The sequence below is a fragment of the Balaenoptera acutorostrata genome, chromosome 8 (genome assembly GCF_949987535.1).
Source record: "Balaenoptera acutorostrata chromosome 8, mBalAcu1.1, whole genome shotgun sequence".
Taxonomy (NCBI): Eukaryota; Metazoa; Chordata; class Mammalia; order Artiodactyla; family Balaenopteridae; genus Balaenoptera; species Balaenoptera acutorostrata.
In genome coordinates this window covers 64,595,720-64,620,313 of record NC_080071.1, presented here as the reverse complement: position 1 = coordinate 64,620,313, position 24,594 = coordinate 64,595,720, and the positions used below count along the sequence as shown (strand labels likewise).

At 40.1% G+C, this 24,594-nt stretch overlaps 2 protein-coding genes and 2 non-coding genes across 7 annotated transcripts in view; 1 reads left to right on the top strand and 3 right to left on the bottom strand.

Annotated features, from left to right (window-relative positions):
• CMKLR2 (chemerin chemokine-like receptor 2) overlaps window positions 1-11,693 on the top strand; it is a 46,092-nt gene extending 34,399 nt beyond the window's left edge. For 2 of the 4 annotated variants that reach the window (XM_057551082.1, XM_007190590.2), the window contains exon 2: window positions 10,135-11,693. In XM_057551082.1, the coding sequence (XP_057407065.1) occupies window positions 10,163-11,230 (1,068 nt within the window). In that variant the 5' untranslated portion in view covers window positions 10,135-10,162 and the 3' untranslated portion in view covers window positions 11,231-11,693. Of the gene's footprint in view, window positions 1-7,344; window positions 7,359-9,418; window positions 9,576-10,134 lie in introns of those variants that run through there. The other 2 variants (XM_057551083.1, XM_007190591.2) reach the window with 2 other exon arrangements.
• An 8,820-nt stretch (window positions 11,694-20,513) lies between these two features.
• On the bottom strand, window positions 20,514-24,193 carry EEF1B2 (eukaryotic translation elongation factor 1 beta 2). Its single transcript, XM_057551826.1, has 6 exons — window positions 24,046-24,193; window positions 23,453-23,575; window positions 21,707-21,833; window positions 21,363-21,429; window positions 20,823-20,948; window positions 20,514-20,712 (listed from the first exon to the last, which is right to left on the bottom strand). Exons 1-6 carry the CDS (start codon window positions 24,123-24,125, stop codon window positions 20,558-20,560), a joined length of 678 nt encoding a protein of 225 aa, XP_057407809.1. The 5' UTR covers window positions 24,126-24,193; the 3' UTR covers window positions 20,514-20,557.
• Window positions 21,079-21,211, bottom strand: LOC114238906 (small nucleolar RNA SNORA41). Its single transcript, XR_003624151.2, has one exon. It is a non-coding gene; the product is annotated as a small nucleolar RNA SNORA41 (small nucleolar RNA).
• LOC114238905 (small nucleolar RNA SNORD51) lies at window positions 21,512-21,590 on the bottom strand. Its single transcript, XR_003624150.1, has one exon. It is a non-coding gene; the product is annotated as a small nucleolar RNA SNORD51 (small nucleolar RNA).
• Window positions 24,194-24,594: the final 401 nt, after the last annotated feature.

Here is a 24,594-nt window from a genome sequence, read left to right as displayed (position 1 = left end):
AACTCTCACTGCCTAAGGCCCTTCCGTCTTTGACTTCAATTGTGGCAATATCTCCCAAACTGCTACCAGATGATCTTTACAAAAACAAAAATTCAGCGATGCCACTCCCTGCTACAAACATTTTTATTTGCTCCCAGCTGACAATGGAATAAAACCCAAATGCTTAAGTATGACCTTCAAAGGCTTTCATTACCAAAACACTCCCTTTTTTTGTTGTGTCTTTTCCAGCCAAACCAAAACACTTACATTTATCCTAATATGCCAAAGAATATTGTCATTTGTCTTAAACTATGGCATTAAGCAATAAATGACATGGGAGCTACAGATAGGCAAGATGCTTCTCTTAGTCAAGGTTAGGCTATGCCAGGCCTTGGGGTAGAAAGGTGCAATCCAACAATTACCTTTCTACCACCTCCCAACCCCAGGAACCATCACTATCACACTCAACCTTCAATTTCCATTTAAAACTCCCTGGTTTCTTTTGGGTGAATAAACAGGGAATCTTTATAAAATACTACTGTGCCCCAACACCTTCCAAGCAGAGATCGTTTTTCCAAAGGGCAGCAAAATATTCTGCTGGTGCCAAACATCTTGAGCACAAACTGGGGTGTGGTATACAGTTTATATTTGATAGTTAGTGGAAAATATTGAGCAATGACCTCAAATAACTCCCCCCCCCCAACACACACACACACACATGCTTTTCAACAAAATCTCTCTTCCCTAACTAGACGGCTCTTGAAAAATAAAGTTTGCTGACCATGTATGTTTGCCGGGTAATGGATCTGTGGTTTTCACCAAAGAGTTTCTCTCTCATGTCCATTGATTCTTTCTACTCATTCCTGTCATTCAATCAGAAGCAGACTACAGTTTCCCTCAAGCGCCCCTATTCTTTTCATGGAAGATGCATTTCACAGGAGATACATTCTTGAGTTCTTTTTTATCAGGGTGTATGGGGAACTCTACAAAGGCAATCCACGTAGACAACTGTCAGCAACATCAAATCCTTCTCTCTGATCAAAGCAGATTAGAGCCTAAATTTTCTTAAGGTTCTGTTAGGTATACATTTCTGCAATGGTCCATGAAAACCCATCTAACTCAACGACACGGAACTAAATTGAACCCCTCTGCATTCACCAAATGCTCTGCCAGAAAGAATCTTTGTGTTTTGTCAAGGTGGATAAACAAAATGTTTCCCTCTATAGCCAAGCGTCATTTAAAACCACATTTAAAAGTTTAATGATACACATTTCTACCAGACGTCCTTTCCCCAAATCATCTGGATTTTATAGACTATTTATCACTATTCTTTCTGCCAGAACTCTTTGTAGTGAAATCTATTTATTCAGAAAAGAGTTTCAGCTTTACCATCTATTAAATCTGCATAGATAAGAAACCAGTTTGTTTAATTCAATAAACAGTTCTGTGCTCCAGAACTAGACATTAGTCACTTGAGTATCAAAGTAAATGTAACCCAGGAATGTGATAACTTGGTTCCTCACAGCAGCTGAATCCCTGTAGTAAATACGCCTCTTCACATTCTTTGGCAACCAAACCACAAACTTGAGGGATGCTTCTCTGAACTTTGCTCCACACCAAGCATTTTTCACACATTTCTAATGGACTTGGGTGGACCTGTTTATATTCATGTCCACAATGCAGCTTGGCACTCACTTCAGTGGCTACTCAAAAGATTTAAGATCATATAGATCTTTATTAGTCTTTATTTCAGTCAGAATTATTTATTTGCCTTTCAGCAACACATATGGTTTAAGACAAATACAGTAGCTATTTCCTCTTTTCAGTCAAGTCTAAAGCCTCATGCTGGCATTGTTATTGTGCTCTTCTAAACTGAGAAAAATGTATGACATCTCAATGGAAAGTCACTGCCAGCCAAGACAGTTTGACTCTTCCTGTTTAATAAATGGCAGTGTTTCCTTTAAACCTGGATTTAAAGACCTAAGTCTGCCTGCTACCCATCTTCATTTCTGGTTACTGCCTAGCAAGGCTTTTTTCTATTGCCCAGATATCCCTCTAGTTTCACCTCTGAGTCTCTGGGAGATTGGGATTGACATATATACACTAATATGTATAAAATGGATAACTAATAAGAACCTGCTGTATAAAAAAAAATTAAAAAATAAAATAAAATATGAAAAAAACTAGTGTATATATATATATATATATATATATGTACGTATATGCATATGTATGTACCTGTGTATGTATATATATAGCCACATGGTGAAACTGAGGGCAAATTTCCCCATATTTTCTTTCTGTACCTCTTTTTGCTCTTTCTCTCTTATCTCATTAAGAATAAACAGATCAGTATAACACATCATGATGGATGATACAGCAGAATATCAGTTTTTAAAAGTTTAAAAATACATGTTCTTAAATGTAGGTCCTTAAATTTAAATTGGCAGAAATGCCCAAGGCAGTAACCTTTCTTTGCAGACCATATTTTTACTTTGAGATGGCAGATATTATCTTGAGATTGCATTATCATACACTTCATTTGCACCCTCATCATCATGTGTGTATAGCTTTATTTCTTTCAATAATTTTATTTTTTTTTTTAATAAATTTATTTATTTTATTTATTTTTGGCTGCGTTGGGTCTTCGTTGCTGCGCGGGGGCTTTCTCTAGTTGCGGCAAGCGGGGACTACTCTTCTTTGCAGTGCCCAGGCCTCTCATTGCAGTGGCTTCTCTTGTTGTGGAGCACAGGCTCTAGGCATGCAGGCTTCAGCAGTTGTGGCTTGTGGGCTCTAGAGCACAGGCTCAGAAGTTGTGGCGCACGGGCTTAGTTGCTCCGCAGCATGTGGGATCTTCCCGGACCAGGGCTTGAACCCGCGTCCCCTGCATTGGCAGGTGGATTTTTAACCACTGAGCCACCAGGGAAGCCCAATAATCTTATTTCTTACTATATACAAGGCATAGTGTTAGCAAAGACTTCAAATTCAAGTACTGACAGCATCCTGGAAAGTGTCATAAATGAGTGATTTGGAAGTGGTGGTGACTATGGCAAGTCAGAGTACATACCTTGTCTGGAGAGGAATGCAAATGCTGGTACAGAAAATACAGGCCCATTATTACCAGAAAATACAGGCCCATTATTACCAGATGATACAAATTATCAAAAGAAGCTAAAAACTGCAATATTTTTTGTGAAGTCTATTAATGTTTAATATTAGCATCTACACCAAACATCTTTAACACTTTTTCAACCACAGACACACAGACCAACACACAGACTAACAGTTTGCAACCTCTATAAAACACAGTTGGTTGGTGGTGGGATAGAGCAGACCAGGCCAAGCCAGGACTCCAAGATGAAGGTGCCCACAGGAAAAGAGCAGATTCAGCAGCAAGAGATAGAAGAAAGGAGTTCAGACTGAGCTCAGTGTGTGTAGATCAGGGTTTCTTAACTTTGGCATCCCTGACTTTTGGGGCAAGATAATTCTTTGTTGTGGGGAGCTATTACAGGGTGCAAATCAGCATCCCTGGCCTCTACTCACTAGATACCAGTAGCATTTCCCCCCTCATCCTCCATCCCCTGTTGTGACAATCAACCATGTCTCTAGACATTGTCAAATATCCCCTGAGAGGCAAAATTGTCCCTGGCTGGTACAGATGTTGGTGGTAATAAGGGATGAGAATTAGTGTCAGAGCAATGCCTCCTGGGGTGGGAAGTGAGTAGTCTAACCAATGTAGGAGAGAAGCATGGATCCTCCCAGAGAGCAATGGAGCAGGGTCACGGAAATGTGGTAACAGAGGTCAGTGTTCTCCAGAGGACCTAAGGTATAGCAATCCAAAACCGGAACCTGGGAGCAAGGACTAGGAACAAGGCAATAACCCAGTTACCCAAATCAGAGAATGAAGTAGAAAGAGAACCATGGATCAGGATGACTGCCAAGTTACACTTTGAACAAGGAACATATTTGAGTTCAAGTTTGGGGTAGAGCAGAGCTTACAGGTAGGAGTTGAAAGGCCCAAGTTGTGGGACTTAGAGCAATGATGAGGTGGGGACATAGGGATCTAATGAGAGGTGGCAGAAAACAGGATGAGGGTCATTTATCAGGGAGTTTCCTCACCATTCCTCTTGAGAACCAGCTTTGTTACAGCTCCAAGGAATAGCTCTGGCTCTAGGTTATGATCCATTTCTTTGCCTTTCTTATCATGGTCCTTCTTAGTAACTAACAGAAACCCAGTAAGGTTAGGAACTTGTACATAGCATCTTTTTTCCTGGAGAAAAAAAGAGTTGTCTCAACTCTTATAGTCAATCTCTTATATCAATTTGGAGAAGGTTAAAATGAGGATCTATGGAGAGGCCCCGAGTAGCACTAAATCTTATGGTTGCCTTGCTGGGACAAAGAGGCAAGTCATTCTCAGAGGCCAACTCAGAGTTTCTATTTCCATTTTATTTTTATTTTTATTCATTTATTTGTTTTTTGAGATTATGGAAGTCAATTTTTATTTTCTCCTTTTATACTTTATACTTTTCTAACTTTTCTACAATGAACATTTACTATGTTTATACACAGAAGATAAAAACTAACATATGTGTGTGTTGTTTATTCAATTCTTTAATTATAAGACAAGACAGAGATCACTTCTTCCAGAAAGCCTTCTCTGAATTTCTTCTTTTTTTCTTTTCTTTTTTTATTGTGGGAAAATATATGTAACAAAATTTACCATTTTAACCATTTTAAGTGTACACTTCTGTAGCATTAAATACGTTCACATCGTTGTACAACCATCACCATTATCCATCTCCAGAACTTTTTCACCTTCTCCAACTGAAACTCTGTACCCATTAAACAATAAATCCCCATTTCCATTCTTCCCCTAGTCCCTGGCAACAACCATTCTAGTTTTTGTCTCTATGAACCTGAATAGTTATGCATACAAGAACAATCATACGTTTATCCTTTTGTTCCTGTCTTATTTAATGTATAGCCTCCTCCTATACTTTTGAAGAGCTCAGAGTCTTCAAAGAGTTTGCCTTCCCCAGAGGTCACAAGTTTATAGCTGGGTTGAATGCAGCCCACAACTATTTTGTTTTAAAACAGTAGTTTAGGAGTTGGAAACTTTTGACATTAAAAATATAGATATTCAGCCATTTGTCAAAAACTCTGGCAACACTAAGCCCTCATTTCCCACATGGAAGCACTTGGCTGGAACTGAGTAGCTGCTCTCCACTGAAAGCAAGTCCACTGCTCTTTGGTTTACCCAAATCCCATTGTCTCCCCAACTTGGACTGTTGCATCCATTAAAGTTACCTGCCCTTGGGACATTTAAATTATGAAATAAAGGGCAGAGGTTGTTTAACTCTGCCCAAATAACATAGGTCTATTACAACTCTAGATCGGCCCCTCATTTCCTTACAAAGCAGGAGTCTTACCAGCCCACCGTAATCAATTGAATCAATTGCAAAAACTCTCTCACATTCTCTTTTGATGACTAAAAAGGATGTTTGTTAAATGGCTCCCTGAGCATTGCTGGGGTAAAAGAGATCCTCCTTACAAAGCCAGCTTTTTCCTCTTTCTGCCCTCCCTAAGGGAAGCTCCCCTCTCTTTCTTTCAGAAGCCATGACAACTGTTAGGAATAGTTCCCACCTCAAGGGTTTCTTATAACATCTTTCACAGGAGGTGAACACTGACAAGTCTCTACCACAGTGCTTAAAGTCAAGGCCTAGAGAAGCTATATTAGTTAGGATACAGGTTCAGCTGCTTTAAAAGAATAGTGGGGGAAATATTTTCTCACTTAGTAATCCAGAAGGAGGTGGTTCAGAGAAGTAGGGCAGCTCTGCTCCATGAGGTCATCCAGGGACCCAATCTTCTATCTTGTGAACAGTCATGTTTTCCTTATCCACCTAGTACATGATGGCTCATCACTGCATCCTCATTCAGCCAATGAGAAGAAGAGAAAGAGGGTAGGGGAAGGCCCGAGACTCTGGCATAGAACGAAGAGGTCAAAACATCTTGTTGCATGTACAAGCCAAGAACTGCCAAGGTTTGCCAACAAACCACTGGAATCTAGACAAGAAGCATGGAACAGATTCTCACTGATAGCCCTCAGAAGGAAACAACCCGGCCTACACCTTGATTTCAGTTTTCTCCAGACTTTGAAACAATAACTTTGTTATTTTAAGCTATCCAGTTTAGAGTACTTTGTTACAGTAGCCCTGGGAAACTAATACAGTTAGTTAGTCTCTAGATATTTGGGTAGGTCTAAGTAAGGTTTGGAAATTCTATCTGGAGGTGCCTATAAACTATAAAGCAATACACAAACAAGGTACATAATTAAGCAAGAATATGCCCTTAAGGGTTAACTGTGTCTAGCCAAGGACTTGGTAAGATAGTTGCTGAATTCTGCCTTACTTCTCACTTTTCTCCATCCCACCCCTCCCTCTCACCATCACCAGCACACAAAAACATCTACTCAAGTCTGAGGGGAATTCCTAGCTTATATTTGTTGTGAAGGATTCAGCTGGGCAGTATTCAGCTCTTTTTTTTTTTTTTTGTATAATGCTGTAAAAAGCTGCATTTATTGCAATTTTTTTTCTTTTTTTTTTAATTTAATTTTTTTTATACAGCAGGTTCTTATTAGTTATCCATTTTATACACATCAGTGTATACATGTCAATCCCAATCTCCCAATTCATCCCACCACCACCCCCACCACCCGCCGCTTTCCCCCCTTGGTGTCCATATGTTTGTTCTCTACTTCTGTGCCTCTATTTCTGCTCTGCAAACCAGTTCATCTGTACCATTTTTCTAGATTCCACATATATGTATTAATACACGATATTTGTTTTTCTCTTTCTGACTTACTTCACTCTGTATGACAGTCTCTATGTCCATCCATGTCTCTACAAATGACCCAACTTTGTTCCTTTTTATGGCTGAGTAATATTCCATTGTATATATGCACCACATCTTCTTTATCCATTCTTCTGTCGATGGGCATTTAGGTTGCTTCCATGACCTGGCTATTGTAAATAGTGCTGCAATGAACATTAGGGTGCATGTGTCTTTTTGAACTGTGGTTTTCTCTGGGTATATGGCCAGTAGTGGGGTTGCTGTGTCGTATGGTAGTTCTATTTTTAGTTTTTTAAGGAACCTCCTTACTCTTCTCCATAGTGACTGTATCAGTTTACATTCCCACCAACAGTGCAAGAGGGTTCCCTTTTCTCCACACAGTATTCAGCTCCTCTTGAAGATCTTTCTCCAAACCTGAACTGGTCATTGCATCTAACCTACTCATCTGCTTTCTGGAAGATTAGGAATTTCTCTGGAACAAGGGTTTCTGTTTGAAGGGATTCTGTTTGGAAAAATCACTCATCCTCAAGGTACCTCCCCCTTCCCCAAGAGAAATGGGATGAGGGGTGGTTGGTATCCTTCAGCAGGCCCAGCGACCATTCTGGCCCAGCACAGTCAGCAATGACTTTGTAAGCTCCTGACTTGCTAAGGATAGTGGTTTTGTGTAATTAGAAGTCCTCCACTGGCGTTTCTATGTTTGGGGAATCAAGTTCCATCTACTCACTGCTTAGGGTTTTGTAAGGTGATTTAGGGCCATTTGACTTCAGAATTGCTCATAGCCTAAAAGAATAGGTCATAGGCACCAGGAAGGTAAGGGTGCCTTAGTATACAGGCAGAAAACCAAGACAGGGAGTTGGAGGTTAGGCTGGAAAGGATTTGACACGGAGGGGGTTCAGCTACCAGAAGGAGTGAAGAGGGCAGAGTAAGGTCCCAGACCTGAAAGAAAAGGGTAGCAAGAAAGAAGCCAGTCTTGGACACATGAAGGAAAGGACTCAGTGACAAGGAACAAGTCTAGGTCTTGAGGACAGAACTGTGGGTCAAGGCCAGAGAGATTCTGGCAATGAGAGTGACTTAGGGGTGAACTCACAAACTCTCACCTGAGGCTTTAAAATTACATTTGGTTTTGAACAGGCTTTATAGCAGAGCCAATTATTTACTGAGCACATGTTGAGCACCTGTGATACGTTAAGACCTGTACTAGGCACTGTGGGTTACAGAGATGACAGTCATTCTCAAGGAGTTCACAGTTTGGTAGGGCAGGAATTAAAGAGAAATCAATGACAGTATAGTGTATTAAGTACAATAAGAGAAGTATGGCAGAAGAGGGGAATGTCGTAGTGGTTAAGAGCCCAGGATCTGGGTTCAACAGACTTGAATTTAGATCTTGACTCTAATTATAGGTTACGAGAAACTGGGAAAGTCACTAAGCTTCTTGAAGCTTCAGTATTTTTTCTTGGAAATGGAAATAATAATAGTACTTATCCACTTTATATGATTCTTTCAAGGGTCAAATTAGATCATACATGCCTGGCATCTAGTAAATTCCCAATAGCATTGACTATTGTGTGTAATAATAGTTGTTATTATGTATTATAATTATCTGGGGGAAGGTAATGTCAGAAAATGTTTCCAAGAAAAGGTGGCATTTGAGCTGAATATTGAAAAATAAAGAGAAGTTAGTTAGGGTCTGGGGTTGGAAGGATGCTAATGAAGTGCTTTTGTTTTTAACTATGCTCTGCTAGATTCCGCAAATGATTTTAGGTAGGATGATGAATTCAGTGTTAGTCAAATGGAGTTTGAGCTGGCTGTGAGCAACACAAGATGTTTTGACCTCTTTGTTCTAACCCTACTATAATCTCAAATCGTACATATTTGCCCCATTAATGATTATAGCTCCATGAAATGAATATAACTATTAGTCTTCTTTCTACTTGATTTTGAATACTACAGATAGAAATAACACAAAATAAATTGATGAGCTATATTTACACCCAGTAAACTTTTTTGGTTGAAAAATTGACATTCAAGTTTTCTTAACGCAGGAAACTGGATTTGATAGCAGGGAGAAAAAAAAAAGGCCACAGAAAAAAACATACTTTGCATGAAATTATAATAGATAACATTTGGTATGGATAAAAATAAACAAAATAGGGGTGAGATAGGGAGGGTGGGAAGGAGACGCAAGAGGGAGGAGATATGGGGATATATGTATACGTATAGCTGATTCACTTTGTTATACAGCAGAAACTAACACACCATTGTAAAGCAATTATACTCCAATAAAGATGTTAAAAAAATAGAAATAAACAAAACTGATTAATAAATCAAATCTTTGTTGTAATGTAGAAAAGAATTACTTTGAATTAATTCAAAACAAAGAAGTTTCAGGAAAATAAAAAATTTAAATAAAGCTTAACTGCACTCTATAGGAAATTAATATAGAAATTAAGTGGTCATAATCAAGTTCATTCCAAAATATATCTTGTAGCTGAAAAGCCTTCCATATTGATATAATTCTGATGAACATATTTGAATTTATAAACCTAGAATCAAAACATCCATGGGTGCAAAACAGTGGGTCAAAATCTCCAGTGCTTGCCCGTGACATCCAGGTGGATAAGCCAAAGAAGCAATTGGAACTCTGTCTAGATCTTAAGAAGTCAGGGTACAAATAAGGATTTTGAAGTCATCACCACATAAGTATTCATCTGTTTTCTTTTGCATCTTCCATAAAATAATAATGCCTGGTAAGAACTTAATAAATATTTGTTGAATGTTAGAGTCTCTCTAGTCAGCCCTACAAGCATTATGAACATAGGAATTGTACCTATAGAGTCATTTTAATTTGGCACTTACTGAATACTTTACAAAATTAAACTCTCATAGCTTTGAGAATAATTATAGCAAAACTTAGGTCCACTGAAACTTGGACACCTGGAGTGTTAATCGCAAGTCCTACCAAGAAATATACTATTTCTAGTTCATAAGATGAAAAACATTTTTTTAACATATGATATTTCTTTAATGGTTGTAAGTCTATTCAGGTTTTGTTTCTGCTTGTGTCCATTTTGGAAGAGTACATATTTTTCTAGGAAATATTTTGCCAAATATTTCAAATAAGTATTTTTTTCATAGCTTCCTCTCATTTAAAAAATCTCTACTTCTGTGGTTACATCCCCCTTTTGGTCCTAAATTGTTATTAGTGTCTATTAAGATAAAATAATTTTATCCTTATGTTCTGTATCATTCACTAAACATTTGTTCTTTTAAAAATTGTTTTCTTTCTTTTTAAATTTGCTTCCATAGATTTCTTCATTCTGCATTTAGCAAGGTCATGGAAGATCTAGAGGAAACATTATTTGAAGACTTTGAGAACTACTCCTATGCCCTGGAATATTACTCCCCAGAGACTGATTTGGAGGAGAAAGCACACCTAGGAGTCGTTCACTGGGTCTCCCTCGTGTTATACTGTTTGGCATTTGTTCTGGGCATTCCAGGAAATGCCCTTGTCATTTGGTTTACGGGATTCAAGTGGAAGAAAACAGTCACCACTCTCTGGTTCCTCAATCTAGCCATTGCAGATTTCATTTTTCTTCTCTTCCTGCCCCTGTACATCTCCTATGTGGCCATGAATTTCCACTGGCCCTTTGGCATCTGGTTGTGCAAGGCCAATTCCTTCATTGCCCAGTTGAACATGTTTGCCAGTGTTTTCTTCCTGACGGTGATAAGCCTGGACCGCTATATCTACTTGATCCACCCTGTCTTATCTCATCGGTACAGGACCCTAAGGAACTCTCTGATTGTTATTATAGTTGTTTGGCTTTTGGCTTCATTAATGGGTGGTCCAGCCCTGTTTTTCCGGGACACTCTGGAGTTCAATAACCACACTCTTTGCTATAACAACTTCCACGAGCATGATCCTGACCTCACGTTGATGAGGCATCATATTCTGACCTGGGTGAAAGTTATTGTTGGGTACCTCTTCCCTCTTCTAACAATGAGCATTTGCTACTTGTGCCTCATCTTCAAGGTGAAGAAGCGAAGCATCCTGATCTCCAGTAAGCACTTCTGGACCATCCTGGCTGTGGTCATTGCCTTTTTGATTTGCTGGACTCCTTATCACCTGTTTAGCATTTGGGAGCTCACGATTCACCACAATAGCTATTTCCACCAGGTGCTGCAGGCCGGAATCCCCCTCTCCACTGGCTTGGCATTCCTCAATAGTTGCTTGAACCCCATCCTTTATGTCCTAATTAGTAAGAAGTTCCAAGCACGCTTTCGGGCCTCAGTTGCTGAGATACTAAAATATACGCTGTGCGAAGTGAGTTGTTCTGGCACAGTGAGCGAACAGCTCAGGAACTCTGAAACCAAGAGTTTGTGTCTCCTGGAAACAGCCCAGTGAATTCTTACTCTTCCACAAATCAGTATATGGCTTTCTTGTGGGTCCCCTGACAGATGCTTTCGGATTGTTTGGGTCCAAGACATAGAGCTGACTGTATCTTTTTATTGTTTTCGGTCATTTTATTGGCATCATATTTTTCTATTGATATAAAACATAAGAAGGATCTTCGGGTTTTTTTCAGCAACTTAAATTATCTGTGTTATTCTTGCTAATTATACTGTAATGGATTAATTAACACTATTTTTTCAATTTTAATGACTTTTTTAAAGTTCTAAATCTTAATATTAAATATATGACTAATTTCAAAAATATAAAAATATGTGTGCTTAAGCTCACTTTAATTTTGCACAAGTAACCTATTAGACCTAGTCTTAAAATACAACATATGTACTTAATTTCTTTATTTCATGTAATCTGTATATTGCATTTATGAATTAAAGTAACAGTTGGTTATAGTAGGTTAAAACTGTCCCAAAATCTAGTTGCTTAAAATAACAATTTATTATTATTATTATTATTATATCTCACAATTCTGAGGATCAGCAATTTAAACAAGGCACAGAAGGGAGGTTCGCCTCTCTGCTTCGCAATATCCGGAGCCTCAGCTGGACCAGGATGACCCGACTGGCTGAGCAGCTCTCTTCCCTTCTCCCCATCCCCTTCCCTTCCTTCTCCTTCCCCTCTCTCTCCTCCCCTGCCCTCCTCCCTTCTTCTCCTCTATCTTCTCCTCTCCTTTCTTCACACGCGTATTCCAGCATGGCACCTCAGGGTTAGCCAGACTTATACAGCAATGCAGGGCTCTAAGAGACCAGGGTAGAAATTTCTACTCCTCTTAAAGGCTATGCCAGACACTGGCACTGTATCACTTCCACTGTACTCTACTGACCAAAGCAGTCACTGGCCAGCTCAGATTCAAAGGGAGGGGACATACACCCTACCTCTCAATGGGGATATATGCCCATCTTTAATCCCCCACGATATCATTATAAACATTAATGTTTTTGCAAAATTCTGAGTATGTATGTATGCAAATAAGTATAAGATTGCTATAAACGTGAAACACTGACATCCAGATAGTAGATAGGCCAGCTCAATATCAGAATGATTTCAGGAAAATAAAGTATGTATGACGTATTGATATATTTCTACCTTCTATTCCTATATTTATAAGACCAATAAAGTATACCTTTAAGTCAGTGACCTCTTCATGGTGCAAATCTGTTGCATTTAAGACTAATAGTATTTTGACTTCTATTCATTTATGCCTTTAGCAAATAGATGAATAAGAGTTATACAGAACCATGGTAGACAGATACTGTGAAGGATGCCAAGATGCATAAGGTACTTCTAGGGGGTGAGATTAAACTTGCATAAAAACAATCCTAAAAAATAAAATAAAATAAAATAAAATAAAATAAATAAAAAATAAAAATAAAAATTAAAAAATAAAAAATAAAAAAAACAATCCTAAAACAAGGTAGACAGTAGTAAGTGCCATAAAAGAGCCAAGACAAGTGTAGACTGTTCAGAGGAAAGAGATGGCCTCCAGTGTGCAGGTCAAGAAACATTGGAAATCTATGTCCTTGCCACTGGGGTTTCCTAAAGATCCTGCTCCTTTTCCATGTCTCTGCTTGTACCCTGTCTTTTATGAATACAAACTCTGCTATTTACTGCAATTTTTAAAACATTTAATTTTCTATAATTTCTCGGTTTTATTTTGAAAGGTGTGAGGGGAGTTATGTTATTCCTTGAATCGGTATCCTTTTTTATTTCATCTCATAGTTTTTAGAAATGCTAATATCAGATCATTTATTGGCTCTGTTCTTTACTGTTAGCCCCATGCAACAATCAGATCTGGTTTGGAAATTATTCCAAGAAAAGAAAATCTGTGGCATAGCTCAGCATATCCCAAATTTCTGTTGTTCCCAAGCTTCCTGGCTTCTGCCATACTCAGTATGGGTTAAGGGAAGACAAGGAGAGAAAGGCTCATTGTGAGTTTCCAGCCCTTTGTGCACCCTTGAACCCCGCCCCTGCACCACCAGGGCTTGCGATATTCCACTCCAGGGTCCCCTTCGACCCTCAATGGATAGGCTCCCAGGATCAGGAGAAAAGCTGGAGGATCCAAGAAAGAGAAGAGAATTCTGTAGGTTCATCCCTAGTTTGGGCAAAGGGAGACACTGACTCTCAAGGCTGGGGGAGAAAGAGGAAGGCTGAGGAGCAGGAAGGAAGGGGATTAAGCAACCAGGGGCAAAAGTACATTACAGAGCTGGTGGTGGTCTGGAAGTTACATTTCAGGGCGGTGCTTCCTAAGCTTTGTGAGTTAGGAACCCGTGCAGAGCTGTTCGTTTTTCCCACGCTACGGGCTACGGGCACAGTATCTAGGGCCTGGGAGCTTTCCAGAGGCCTATGAAAATATTTGAGATCCTGGAAAGTATCATTGGCTCTAGAATAGAAAAAGAAAACTTGAGGGAATTCCCTGGTGGTCCAGTGGTTAGGACTCCGAGCTTTCCATGCCAGGGGCCTGGGTTCAATCCCTGGTCGGGGAACTAAGATCCCGCAAGGCTCGCAGCATGGCCAATAAATAAATAAATAAATAAATAAATAAATAATAACTAACTTGAAAAGTCAGAATTAATAAATACTCTGAATTCATTTGAAAATCTATTGAAAGTTATGGGTCCTTTCCCCAGAAAAATGCTTTTAAATAAAATTTCAGGGGATCCTTGTACCCTAGGCTAAGAACTCCAGTTTTAGTGGCTTTTTAAATAGCTGATAGTGGGGATGTGACTTAACAGGAATCTACTAGTAGAAAGTAGCAACCAGGGCAGGAACTTTCCAGCAGAAACAGGAGTTAATTTTTTTATTCTCAGCTTGATCTAAAGTGTAGCATAGGACCCAAGCTTGGACCCAGCATTGGAGACTCCCCAGCCAGCTTCCTCCCCTGGCAGCTGGAATCTGGATAGTGGGGCTCTCCAGGGGTCTAATGACTCCTAATGAGCAGGATGAGTGACTGAAAGGACAGAGGCTGGAGGAGAGGAGGGCACTGGGGCAATCTGAGGAGGAAGCAAGGAAGCTCAATGCCTAGTTGGCAGGAGAATAAAGAATCTCAGGGCTCCCAGGGATTGGGGCATAAACCCAACAAGACAGACCTGGCTCCCTCTCGATGGAAGGAAGCTCTTCGAAACAGGGGGCAAGTTTCAGGGACTCCAGAGGCAGGATATCTGGCTTTGCATTATGGCTCCAATATATCCTAGCTCTATAACCTTGGCTAAATTAATCCAAATTTCTAGACCTCAGTTTCCCCCATCTGCAAAATGGGATCACAATAGTAGTAACCGCCACATAGGATTATTATGAAAATTAAATGAACTGACACAGGTAAAGCACTAAAAGTGGTGCTTAGCCCTATAAATACCTAATATTAATATAATATTACCTGGTATTATACTTATTCGGTGAAACTCTTGGCACCTTCTGACATAGTAATTACCTAGTAAATGTTAGATCCCTTCTTCCTCTTGAATGAACTTAAAAATCTCATAGGAAGAATAAGGGAACTTACACAAAGAACTTCAAAATTTATAAATTTTATTTAAAAATTCATAAAGTTTATTGGGAACTCCCTGGTGGTCCAGTGGTTAAGACTCCGTGCTCTCACTGCCTAGGGCCTGGGTTCAATCCCCGGTCAGGGAACTAAGATCCCACAAGCCGTGAGGTGTGGCCAAATAAATAAAATGTTTTCTAAAAAAATTTTTTTTAATTTACATAGTTTATAAATACTATGAAAGGATATGGGCTGAGAGGCTGCAAGGGGCAGGAAAAAGTAGACTGAAAGACTTCTTGAAAGAGGTAATTTAAGTGCATCTTGAAGAATGACTATAAATTTAACAAGTGCAGGTGAAAAAAAGGCTATTTCAGGTAGGTGGCATAGCAAGAGCAAATGTTCAGAGGCTGGAAAACAGGCTGTGTTCAGAAAAGAGAGACTAGTCCCATTTTATAGGGATAACATGAGGATAGAAGATTCCCAGGTTGGAATCAGGCTTGAATAGTAACTCATAGTTCTTCAATATCCTCACATGTGAGCAGTAGTTCTTTAGGCAATGCGTACTTAGAAGTCTACTGAGTTTCCTTTGTGAAACGGACAGTTTCACTTTACTAAAAGCTATTCAGGCCAATGACATTCCAAATGCCAGACTTCCATTTGGGACATTTTCTAAATGCAACTAATATCATCTATACAGGGCATGTATTGAGAGAATATCTGTTTATCTGTCTCAATTTTCATTTTAGGTTTACACTTATGTGATTTTACTGTTCTTACTTTTCCTAATTGAGGGTATGAAGAAAGGGTTACATGAAACAGAATCAAATTGTCTGAAAGCAGGGATGAAGAACTTTCCCCATTCTATTGCCAATACATTATCTGGCCCATGAAGACCTGGTTTTGAGTTCCTCCTCTCTCACTTACTAGGTGGATAACTGGGGGAATCATCTTTCAGAGTTGTCTCCTCATCTGTAAGTGCTGATAACAGTGTTTGCCTTTATCTCACAGGCTTATAATGGGGTTCATATTAGACAGTGTATGTGAGGCATGCATTTTTTTTCCTTTTTTGTTCTAAGGACAATAACTGCCATTGCCAAATGTATTTGTTTGGAAAAAATTTATACATACATCCCAAAACACTAATGCAACTCTTTTGGTATCTGTGTCTTTGTCCATAAGTTTATCTTTTCACAGTTACAGTCAATGAAAAATCAAGCATTTTTCAATGCTGCTATAGTCTCCATTACTTTCTAAAGTAAATATATTAAATTTATAAAATGTTTCACATATGCCATAATTTAGCCCTTTCTGTTTATTAAAACAGTCCTCTTATTTCCCTGATTCTATCCACATCATCTCCAGATCGGAGCTCTGCCTTTTTCTTTTTTTTTTTACTGAAATATAGTTGACATACAATATTATATTAGTTTCAGGCATACAACATAGTGGTTTGACATCTATAAACATTAAAATTGATCACTACAGTAAGTCTGGTAATCACTTGTCACCATACAAAGTTATTACAATTTTACTGACTATATTCCCTATGCTGTACATTATATCCCTGGGACTTATTTTATAACCGAAGTTTGTCCCTCTTAATTCCTCTTATCTATTTCACCACCCTCCACCCCTCCCACCCACTCCCACCTCCACCTCTGCTTTGCTTTTGTCATTCTCTGGCTTGGAAACCAGGCTTCCCATTGCCCTCACAGAATGAGCCAGCCTATAATTCAGATGCCTCTACAACCTGGCCCTATCTAATCCCAAACTGACACTGCAAAATCCAGCCAAACTGGTCTAATTGCCTCCCAAACCTCTGTTCTCATTCTTGCCTTTATCATTCTGCCTTTCACACCATCCTGGATTTTTTTTTTTTTTTTAATGAATTACTGATTAAGGTCTATCCAGCTCAAGTCCTAACTCCTCTAAAAATACTTGTATTTAATTCTAGCCTTCCCTGACCCTCTACACTTTTGGATTATTCTCAGCCCTCCTTATCTGCAGGTTCTACACCCACAGATTCAACCAATCACGAATCAAAAATATCTGAAAAAAGTCCAGGAAGTTGCAAAAAAGCAAAACTTGAATTTGTCGCCTGCTGGCAACTATTTACATAGCATTTACATTGTATTAGGTATTATGAGTAGTCTAGAGATGATTTAATGCTGGAGGATATTAGTAGGCTATATGCAAATACTACACCATTTTATAGAAGGAAGTTGAGCATCTGAGGATTTTGGTACCTGAGGGTTGGGGGGTGGTTCCTGGAACCAATCCCCCCTCTGATACTGAGGGATGACTGTACTTGTTTAATCACAAAATTACTTTTATTCTTAACAATTTTAAGTATGTTTGAACCACCCTTAGGGTGGTTTGAATAACCACCCTAAGGGTTTGAATAACCCTTATGGTTATTTTCTTAATCCTTTTGTATTTTTATAGCATCTAACATAGTGACACTAAATGAATCAGTTTTGAATTCCCACACTGCCCAGTCCTTGTACTAGCAATGGCTGAATGTGAAAAAGAAACAAGGTTTCAGGGTCATGTAATCACTTATGGAGCATGCAAAAAAAGGTGGGTTCTTATTCCAAAGCCAGAAACAGAAAAAAAAAAAATCTCTTTATGTACACCTGTGCCTTCTGAACCCACTGGTTCAAAAACAGTTCATTCAGTATACTGGCTCACATGAATATGTGAGCATTGCTCATAATAGCAAAAAACTGAAAGCAAACTAAAGATCCAATAACTAGACTAGTTCAATAAGATATGAGACAATGGATTCTGTAACTGTTAAAAAATGAGGAAATCTTTTATGTACTGATACAAAACATCCAAGATATAATCTCCAAAATATCCAAGTCTATTTCTATGGACAAAACTTAAGATGCAGAAGTTTGTGTCATATGCTACAATTAGCCTACACGTATGCTTACACTAGCTCTGGAAAGACCTAAAAAACTGGTGACATTGGTTGCTTTTATGGAAGTGAATGGGAGACCTGGGGGACAGGGGAGACATCACTGTATAACCTCTAGAATTTCGAATGATGTTAATGTATTATCTACCTTTTAAAATGACATTAAAAGATACCATTAGGGGCTTCCCTGGTGGCGCAGTGGTTGACAATCTGCCTGCCAATGCAGGGGACACGGGTTCGAGCCCTGGTCTGGGAAGATTCCACATGCCGCGGAGCAACTAGGCCCGTGAGCCACAACTACTGAGCCTGCGCGTCTGGAGCCTGTGCTCCGCAACAAGAGAGGCCGCGATAGTGAGAGGCCCGCGCACCGCGATGAAGACTGGCACCCGCTTGCCGCAACTAGAGAAACCCCTCACACAGAAGCGAAGACCCAACATAGCCAAAAATAAATAAATACAAAAAAAAAAAAAAAAAAAAGGATACCATTAAACACATTTTTTATTCAAGGCCATGGAGTCAAGATCTTAAAGTCACATGCTTCATCATTAAGATTCACAAGACAGCTGTGGTTTGTATTGACTATTTAAATTTTTTAACTTTTAACCACATTTTTAATCATTGGGGTTTTTTATCATTAATAAATTTTAATACTTAACGTTTTGGCCAAGCTATTTGGTACTCAATCAAGCTGTTACTCATTACAGTGATTGTGAATTATTTTTGGCTATTCAGTACTACACCTCTACTTTTCCACAGCATTTTCTAGAATCCCTGGGCTCTCCTGTTCTCCAGAAAATAAAGTGCTGCCCTCTGCTGGCTCTCAAGATACTGACAACCTTAAAATTTCCCCAGTGATTTCAGACTGGGTCTGTTGGACTAAATGTTGAAGGTGATTTTATTCATCAGTACATACATGTCTGATTGAGTACACATTTTCTTTAGAATTTAAACAATTTCCCACATTCAAGTTGGTTGGCCACATACAAAGAAAATCAGATTGAGAGGGAAGGAAACAGCATCGTCTGGTTCTGCTAGGAAAACCTGGACCTCAAACATTCAATCTCCTTGGCCTACAGAGAGACTACAAAATGAAGATTTTTAGAGATCTACAATTCCCAAGCTCTACTTTTGTGAAAACTACTACTCTAAAAAATATATACTCAAATGTTCGATACATCCCAAATTAACTGTTAAGATGCAGCGGTTTCCAATATTGGACTCTCACCTCACCTGACTACAGCAATACCATCCTGAGTACACTCACCTGCAGCGCCACCTTAGTGCTGAAGTCTCCGCACCCCAACAGGCTCAATCAGACTTACAGACCCAGGTAAGATGTCCCACCTCCACACCCAAGCCAGGCTCACGCACCGCAGCCGAGGGAGCAGTCACCCCATATAGCCTCCCTCCCAGGACACACTACTACTCAAAGTCACATGCTCAACACAACTTCTCCCTCAACAGTACAGGAAGCATCCATTATATTTACAACATCTGCCTCGACAAACTCTGGGAATCCTCCCCTCCCCTGGGTTAGGTGTCCTTTAGTAAATCGCACATGCCAACTCATAACTTAACATTAATTTTCGGTAGGATTTGTAAATGTGATTTTTTTTTTTTAGTCACAAGTAACCCCTAACTTGAAGATGCTAGGTCACAACAAATTACTTTGTCAGCCATTGTAAGTCACTGGTTACTAACTATAAATTAGTCCTGGCATTTAATTCCTTTATCTCCAAATGTTTCATGACCTGGCAAATGACATTATTTGCTATGTGTATTGACCTGAGCACTTTCCTGTTTTTGACTCATTTCTCATGATTCTTTAAGGTACTCCCAACATTCTCATCGAGGAAAGTTAGCTGAGATATTAAGTAACTTTGTAATCACTTGCAAAGGGCAAGGTCTTGAACCAATATATATGGGACTAATTATCTAAAATCAAAACTCTTGGGAGTTTCCTGGTGGTCCAGTGGTTAGGACTGGGTGCTTTCACTGCTTTGGGCCTGGGTTCGATCCTTGGTCAGGGAACTAAGGTCCCACAAGCCACGTGACGTGGTCAAAAAAAAAAAAAAAAACCTCTTACTACAAAAATTTCAGTCAAGTTTACCTCCCCAATTTCTTTTAAAAAACAAGGCAAATATAAACACTTGAAATATTGCGGTAAAAGTTGTATCATCGGGGGCTTCCCTGGTGGCGGAGTGGTTAAGAATCCGCCTGCCAATGCAGGGGACGTGGGTTGGAGCCCTGGTCCAGGAAGATCCCACATGCCGCGGAGCAACTAAGCCCGTGCACCACAACTACTGAGCCTGTACTCTACAGCCCGCAAGCCACAGCTACTGAGCCCGTGAACCACAACTACTGAAGCCTGCATGCTTAGAGCCCGTGCTCCGCAACAAGAGAAGCCACTGCAACGAGAAACCCACGCACCGCAACAAAGAGTAGCCCCCGCTCAACGGAACCAAAGCAAGCCTGCATGCAGCAACAAAGACCCAACGCAGCCAATAAATAAATTAATTAATTAATTAATTTTAAAAAAAAGTTGTATCATCACACACTGAGGACATCACTAATGGGTAAAGAAGTTGTACTGAGTCCACTTCTGTTAATTTGTTTATAAAGTCTACTCTACATCTATGCATAGTCACAGTATTTATAACAGGTAGTTCCCCTCCTTTTTTGGGCTAAACGTCAAACGACAATGAGGACCCAAATTTATATTACTTATGAATTATCTATCCATTAAATTTCTTCCTTCAAAATGGAAGGAATATAAATAAATACCATCCTTTTATTTAGAAGTCAAGAGCCAAGGGTGTCTTTCAAGCTTTTATTTAAGAGCACTGATCCACGATGGATTTTAGATCTTGTTGAACGCAGCCACGTCCATAGACTGCACATACTCGTCAAAAGCAGTGATCTGCTCCTCCAGCATATCCGTTCCAACTTTATCGTCTTCAACTACACACTGTATTTGAAGTTTTTTAATTCCATACCCCACCGGAACTAGTTTAGCTGAAAAGAGCATCAAGAAAAATCTTAGTTAGAAAAGTCCTGTTGAGTGACAAAGGTTGAAACTACGCAAACTCCAGATGCCAGTGTCAAAAGGCAAAGACTAAACTCACAACAGCCCCAGACTAAGCCGTCTGCTTGAACGCTTCTGACGCACTCCTCTAGTTTTGCCATATCTGTCTCATCATCCCAAGGTTTCACGTCTAATAAGATGGAAGACTTGGCAACAAGTGTGGGTTCTAAAAATGAGTACAAGAAACAGCATTATTCAAATAATTATTTTTGCCCCACTTCAAGACACTTAACAAATCTTAAATTGTTTCTAAATGGATCATCTCCTTAGCCACATAAAACTATAGAAAATACACCTTGTGTTTGTCACACATATGCCCACTTTCTATTTTGCTGAGAAAGAGGTGTTTAGTTATGTAACAGTTTCTTTCCCACAGAGGAATGCCACAGCTGCTACCATAAAAACAGCTGCAGACCAGTAGCTGTGGAAGTTTTGAAGCTCCACTTCAACAGAAGGTTTTGAAATACTGACATATTCAAGGAATGGGGAAGAAAGGAAATTACTTTGGGAATCAGTCTTTGAAAAAGATTATTCACATTATTATGAAAACAAGTTAAACACAAATTATAAAATGACCTACTTTTGGCTTTCTTTGACTCATACTGTGCAAGGCGTTCTTCTCTTAGCCTCTTGGCTTCTTCACTTTCCTGTGAAGAAAAAATTTAATATACTTCACAAAGCTGGTTGTTCCTCAGCTTAAGGCTGGTGGGTCCTCAGCTTAAAGCAGACCAGCTTTATCAGAAAAAAGCAAATCCATCATGAGCTCAGCCGAAAGATGGTGATTTGATTTTATTCATCATGTAGCCAGTGAGAATTTTTAAAAGGCAGGTAATAAAGTGAAGCCAGGATTCAAACCCAGGCACTTTGGCTACAGAGCCTGTGCCTAAGCACAATGATACGCACAAATGTCAACTTATGCCATACCTCCTCATCATCAGATCCAAAGAGATCAATGTCATCATCATCTTTACTATCTGTAGCTCCACTTTCTGTGGTGTCTTCCACGTTAGCAGGGCCATACTTGCCCAAAGCTTTCTTCACTCCTGGCAGGCTTGAAAAAAATTTAATCAGCTAGCTACTATTAGGTCGGTATGATGTCCCTTTTCAAACAATACATGAGAACTTGTTTTCATTACAACTTATCAATAGACCCCTTTTGCACCAAGAATTTACCCTTCAACATTCCCAGGTAAATGCTTTTACACGTTTAGCTCCTCACCTAACAAACGTCGGTAGCATGTGAAATGCTATATTCAATATGCACAAAGATTTACTTTCAGAATGAGTATTCCTGTTTGAGATTTCATTAAGTACGCTCAGTTCCATTCTTAGTGAACTGGAGTCCACCTGCCCAAACTTCCATCCTTGTTAGCAGTTTCAGAAAAATGGCAAAGGACTGAAAGAATGAGCCACCCCTCACCCCAGAGGTGGGTCCCCAGGTCAAGGTCAGGCACACTGGCAGGCCAGTGTGGGGAAAAGCTAAATTGCTGTCATTGATGAACTAAAATTCATATTTTGTGGCAAGACAAGAAAAATTTAAACATAAAAATTTTCTTTGCCTGTTTTGGGCCACCTCCCTCCTCTAAACTGTGTATTGTGCATCTGCATTAACCAGCCCTCCTGAGGAGATAACATTCCTTCTGAATCTTGGGCCATGATGACCCATGACCCACTACTCGCTTTGTACCTGTAGATCTGGATTGTATTAACTGTCAATAATACATTATTTAATGCACAACCTTGTCTTAAAAACTTATATGCGAAGTGAGAGAGTTGCATGAACATATATACACTACCAAATGTAAAACAGATAGCTAGTGGGAAGCAGCTCGCATAGCACAGGGAGATCAGCTCGGTGCTTTGTGACCACCTAGAGAGGTGGCAAAGGGAGGGTGGAAGGGAGGGAGATGCAAGAGGTAAGAGATATGGGGATATATGTATATGTATAGCTGATTCACTTTGTTATAAAGCAGAAACTAACACACCATTGTAAAGCAATTATACTCCAATAAAGATGTTAAAAAAAAACAAAACACAACACAAAAACCCAAAACAAAACATATATGGACGGAGACTTCCCTGGTGGCGCAGTGGTTAAGAATCTGCCTGTAAATGCAGGGGACACGGGTTCGAGCCCTGGTTTGGGAAGATCCTACATGCCGCGGAGCAACTAAGTCCATATGCCACAACTACTGAAGCCACATGGGCCACAACTACTGAGCCCGCGAGCCACAACTACTGAAGCCCGCGCACCTAGAGACTGTGCTCCGCAACAAGAGAAGCCACCGCAATGAGAAGCCAGCGCACCGCAACAAAGACCCCAACACAACCACAAATAAATAAATTAAAAAAAAAAAAACACTTATATGCACAGAACACTTTTCAGAGGTTTCTTAGGGGCTTTTCACAGGTTATAATCCTCAGTGTGGCTTGAATAAAATTTTCTATTTCTTAGATTGACTAATTTTTTCTTCGAAATTGTCATGTTCTACCTGTTACATGAAAAAATGGAGGATTTCAGCCTCTTGGCCTTCTAAAGTCACAGAGAAATTTAGCTTACAATATCCCCACAAAACTAAAGTAGCCTGAACCCTAACTTGTCACGTGAAAACCCTGAGTTTAAGCTTAGAAAGCATTTTATTCTTCCGATAAACACAAAGATACTTTTACCTGGCCTTTTCCTTTTCGTAAGATTTGATGTGATTATACCAACGTAGGGCATGACACAAGTCGGCAGGTGGTGGGCCGGAGACTGCTTCAAATACTGCCACATCTGCTTGTGACGGCACATACCTGCCAATGATGCAAAACTAATTACACACGCCTTTAAAAGAAAAACCACAAACACCAGCCAACGAACGACAAACGCTACGACCGTCAAATTAATTAGTGGCAATTCGCCCTCTTGTTACCGGGCTACCTAAGCAGCTTTAGTTTTCTGTAAAATATAAGTTCCTTAGGATCAGGGATCATTTATTTGGTTCTCCGAGCTATCCTGAGACACAACTGCCACTCAGACCTCAGAAATTGCAATCACTAACGTGGACCTACAGGTTTACATTTGTTAATTAAGCAAAGACGCGCAAACACCTGGTGGAGTCAAGTAAGCCGAAACAAAGCACATTTTTAACCCTTCTCCCCTCGCAGTCCCCTCCCGCGGGAGAGCCCTGGGGTCGGGCTTCCTTTCCTCCAGCCGCAGCCGAGGCCGCGCCACGTGGCACCACTGCTCCCGGCCCTGCCCCGACCCCGGCCCGTCAGCTCACCCTTCGATGTAGCTCTTGTCCGCCAAGTAGTCGTTGAGCACCTGGAGGCCGGCGGGGCTTTTCAGGTCTCCAAAACCCATGGCGACGGCTGACAGGGAACTGGGCGGCAGCGGAGGAAAAGAGGAGCGCAGACGGTCGCTGCCGAGCGCTAAGAGGGAAAAAGGCCCGCAATGAGGCCGGAAATGCCTTATATAGACACGGAGGCGTTTCTCTCCGATGCCCCCAGCAGCAGGTTAAAGGTTAAAAGTAAAGTACGTTAAGATTTCTCAACGTAAAAATCAAGGGGTCTTAATTAATGGCCCACAAATTATCTGCCGAGCTTTCTTTGTGTTTGCAAATCAATTAATAAAATGGGCATTGCTTAAATTACTACCTCCAAGGTTTGCGAAGACTACCGGAACCGCCCCTTGAAGCGCCGGAAATGACGGAAGACGCTCGGCCTCGGGCTCCAGGTTACTTCCGGCGGAACTGATGTCCGAGCCCGCCCCCTTATCCCGCCCCCGCTTCCTCCCGGCTGCTACGCCCTCCGCCCCGCCTTCTGTCAAGCTG

What these genes read in the sequence shown, in the direction of transcription:
- EEF1B2 (XM_057551826.1), bottom strand. Translation starts at nt 24,125, where the DNA reads ATGGGTTTTGGAGACCTGAAAAGCCCCGCCGGCCTCCAGGTGCTCAAC. An exon ending in TACGAAAAGGAAAAGGCCAG is followed by an intron (nt 21,834 to 23,452) that starts GTAAAAGTATCT and finishes ATTTTTTTCAAG; the next exon opens with CCTGCCAGGAGTGAAGAAAG. An exon ending in CGGCTTAGTCTGGGGCTGTT is followed by an intron (nt 20,713 to 20,822) that starts GTGAGTTTAGTC and finishes TGCTCTTTTCAG; the next exon opens with CTAAACTAGTTCCGGTGGGG.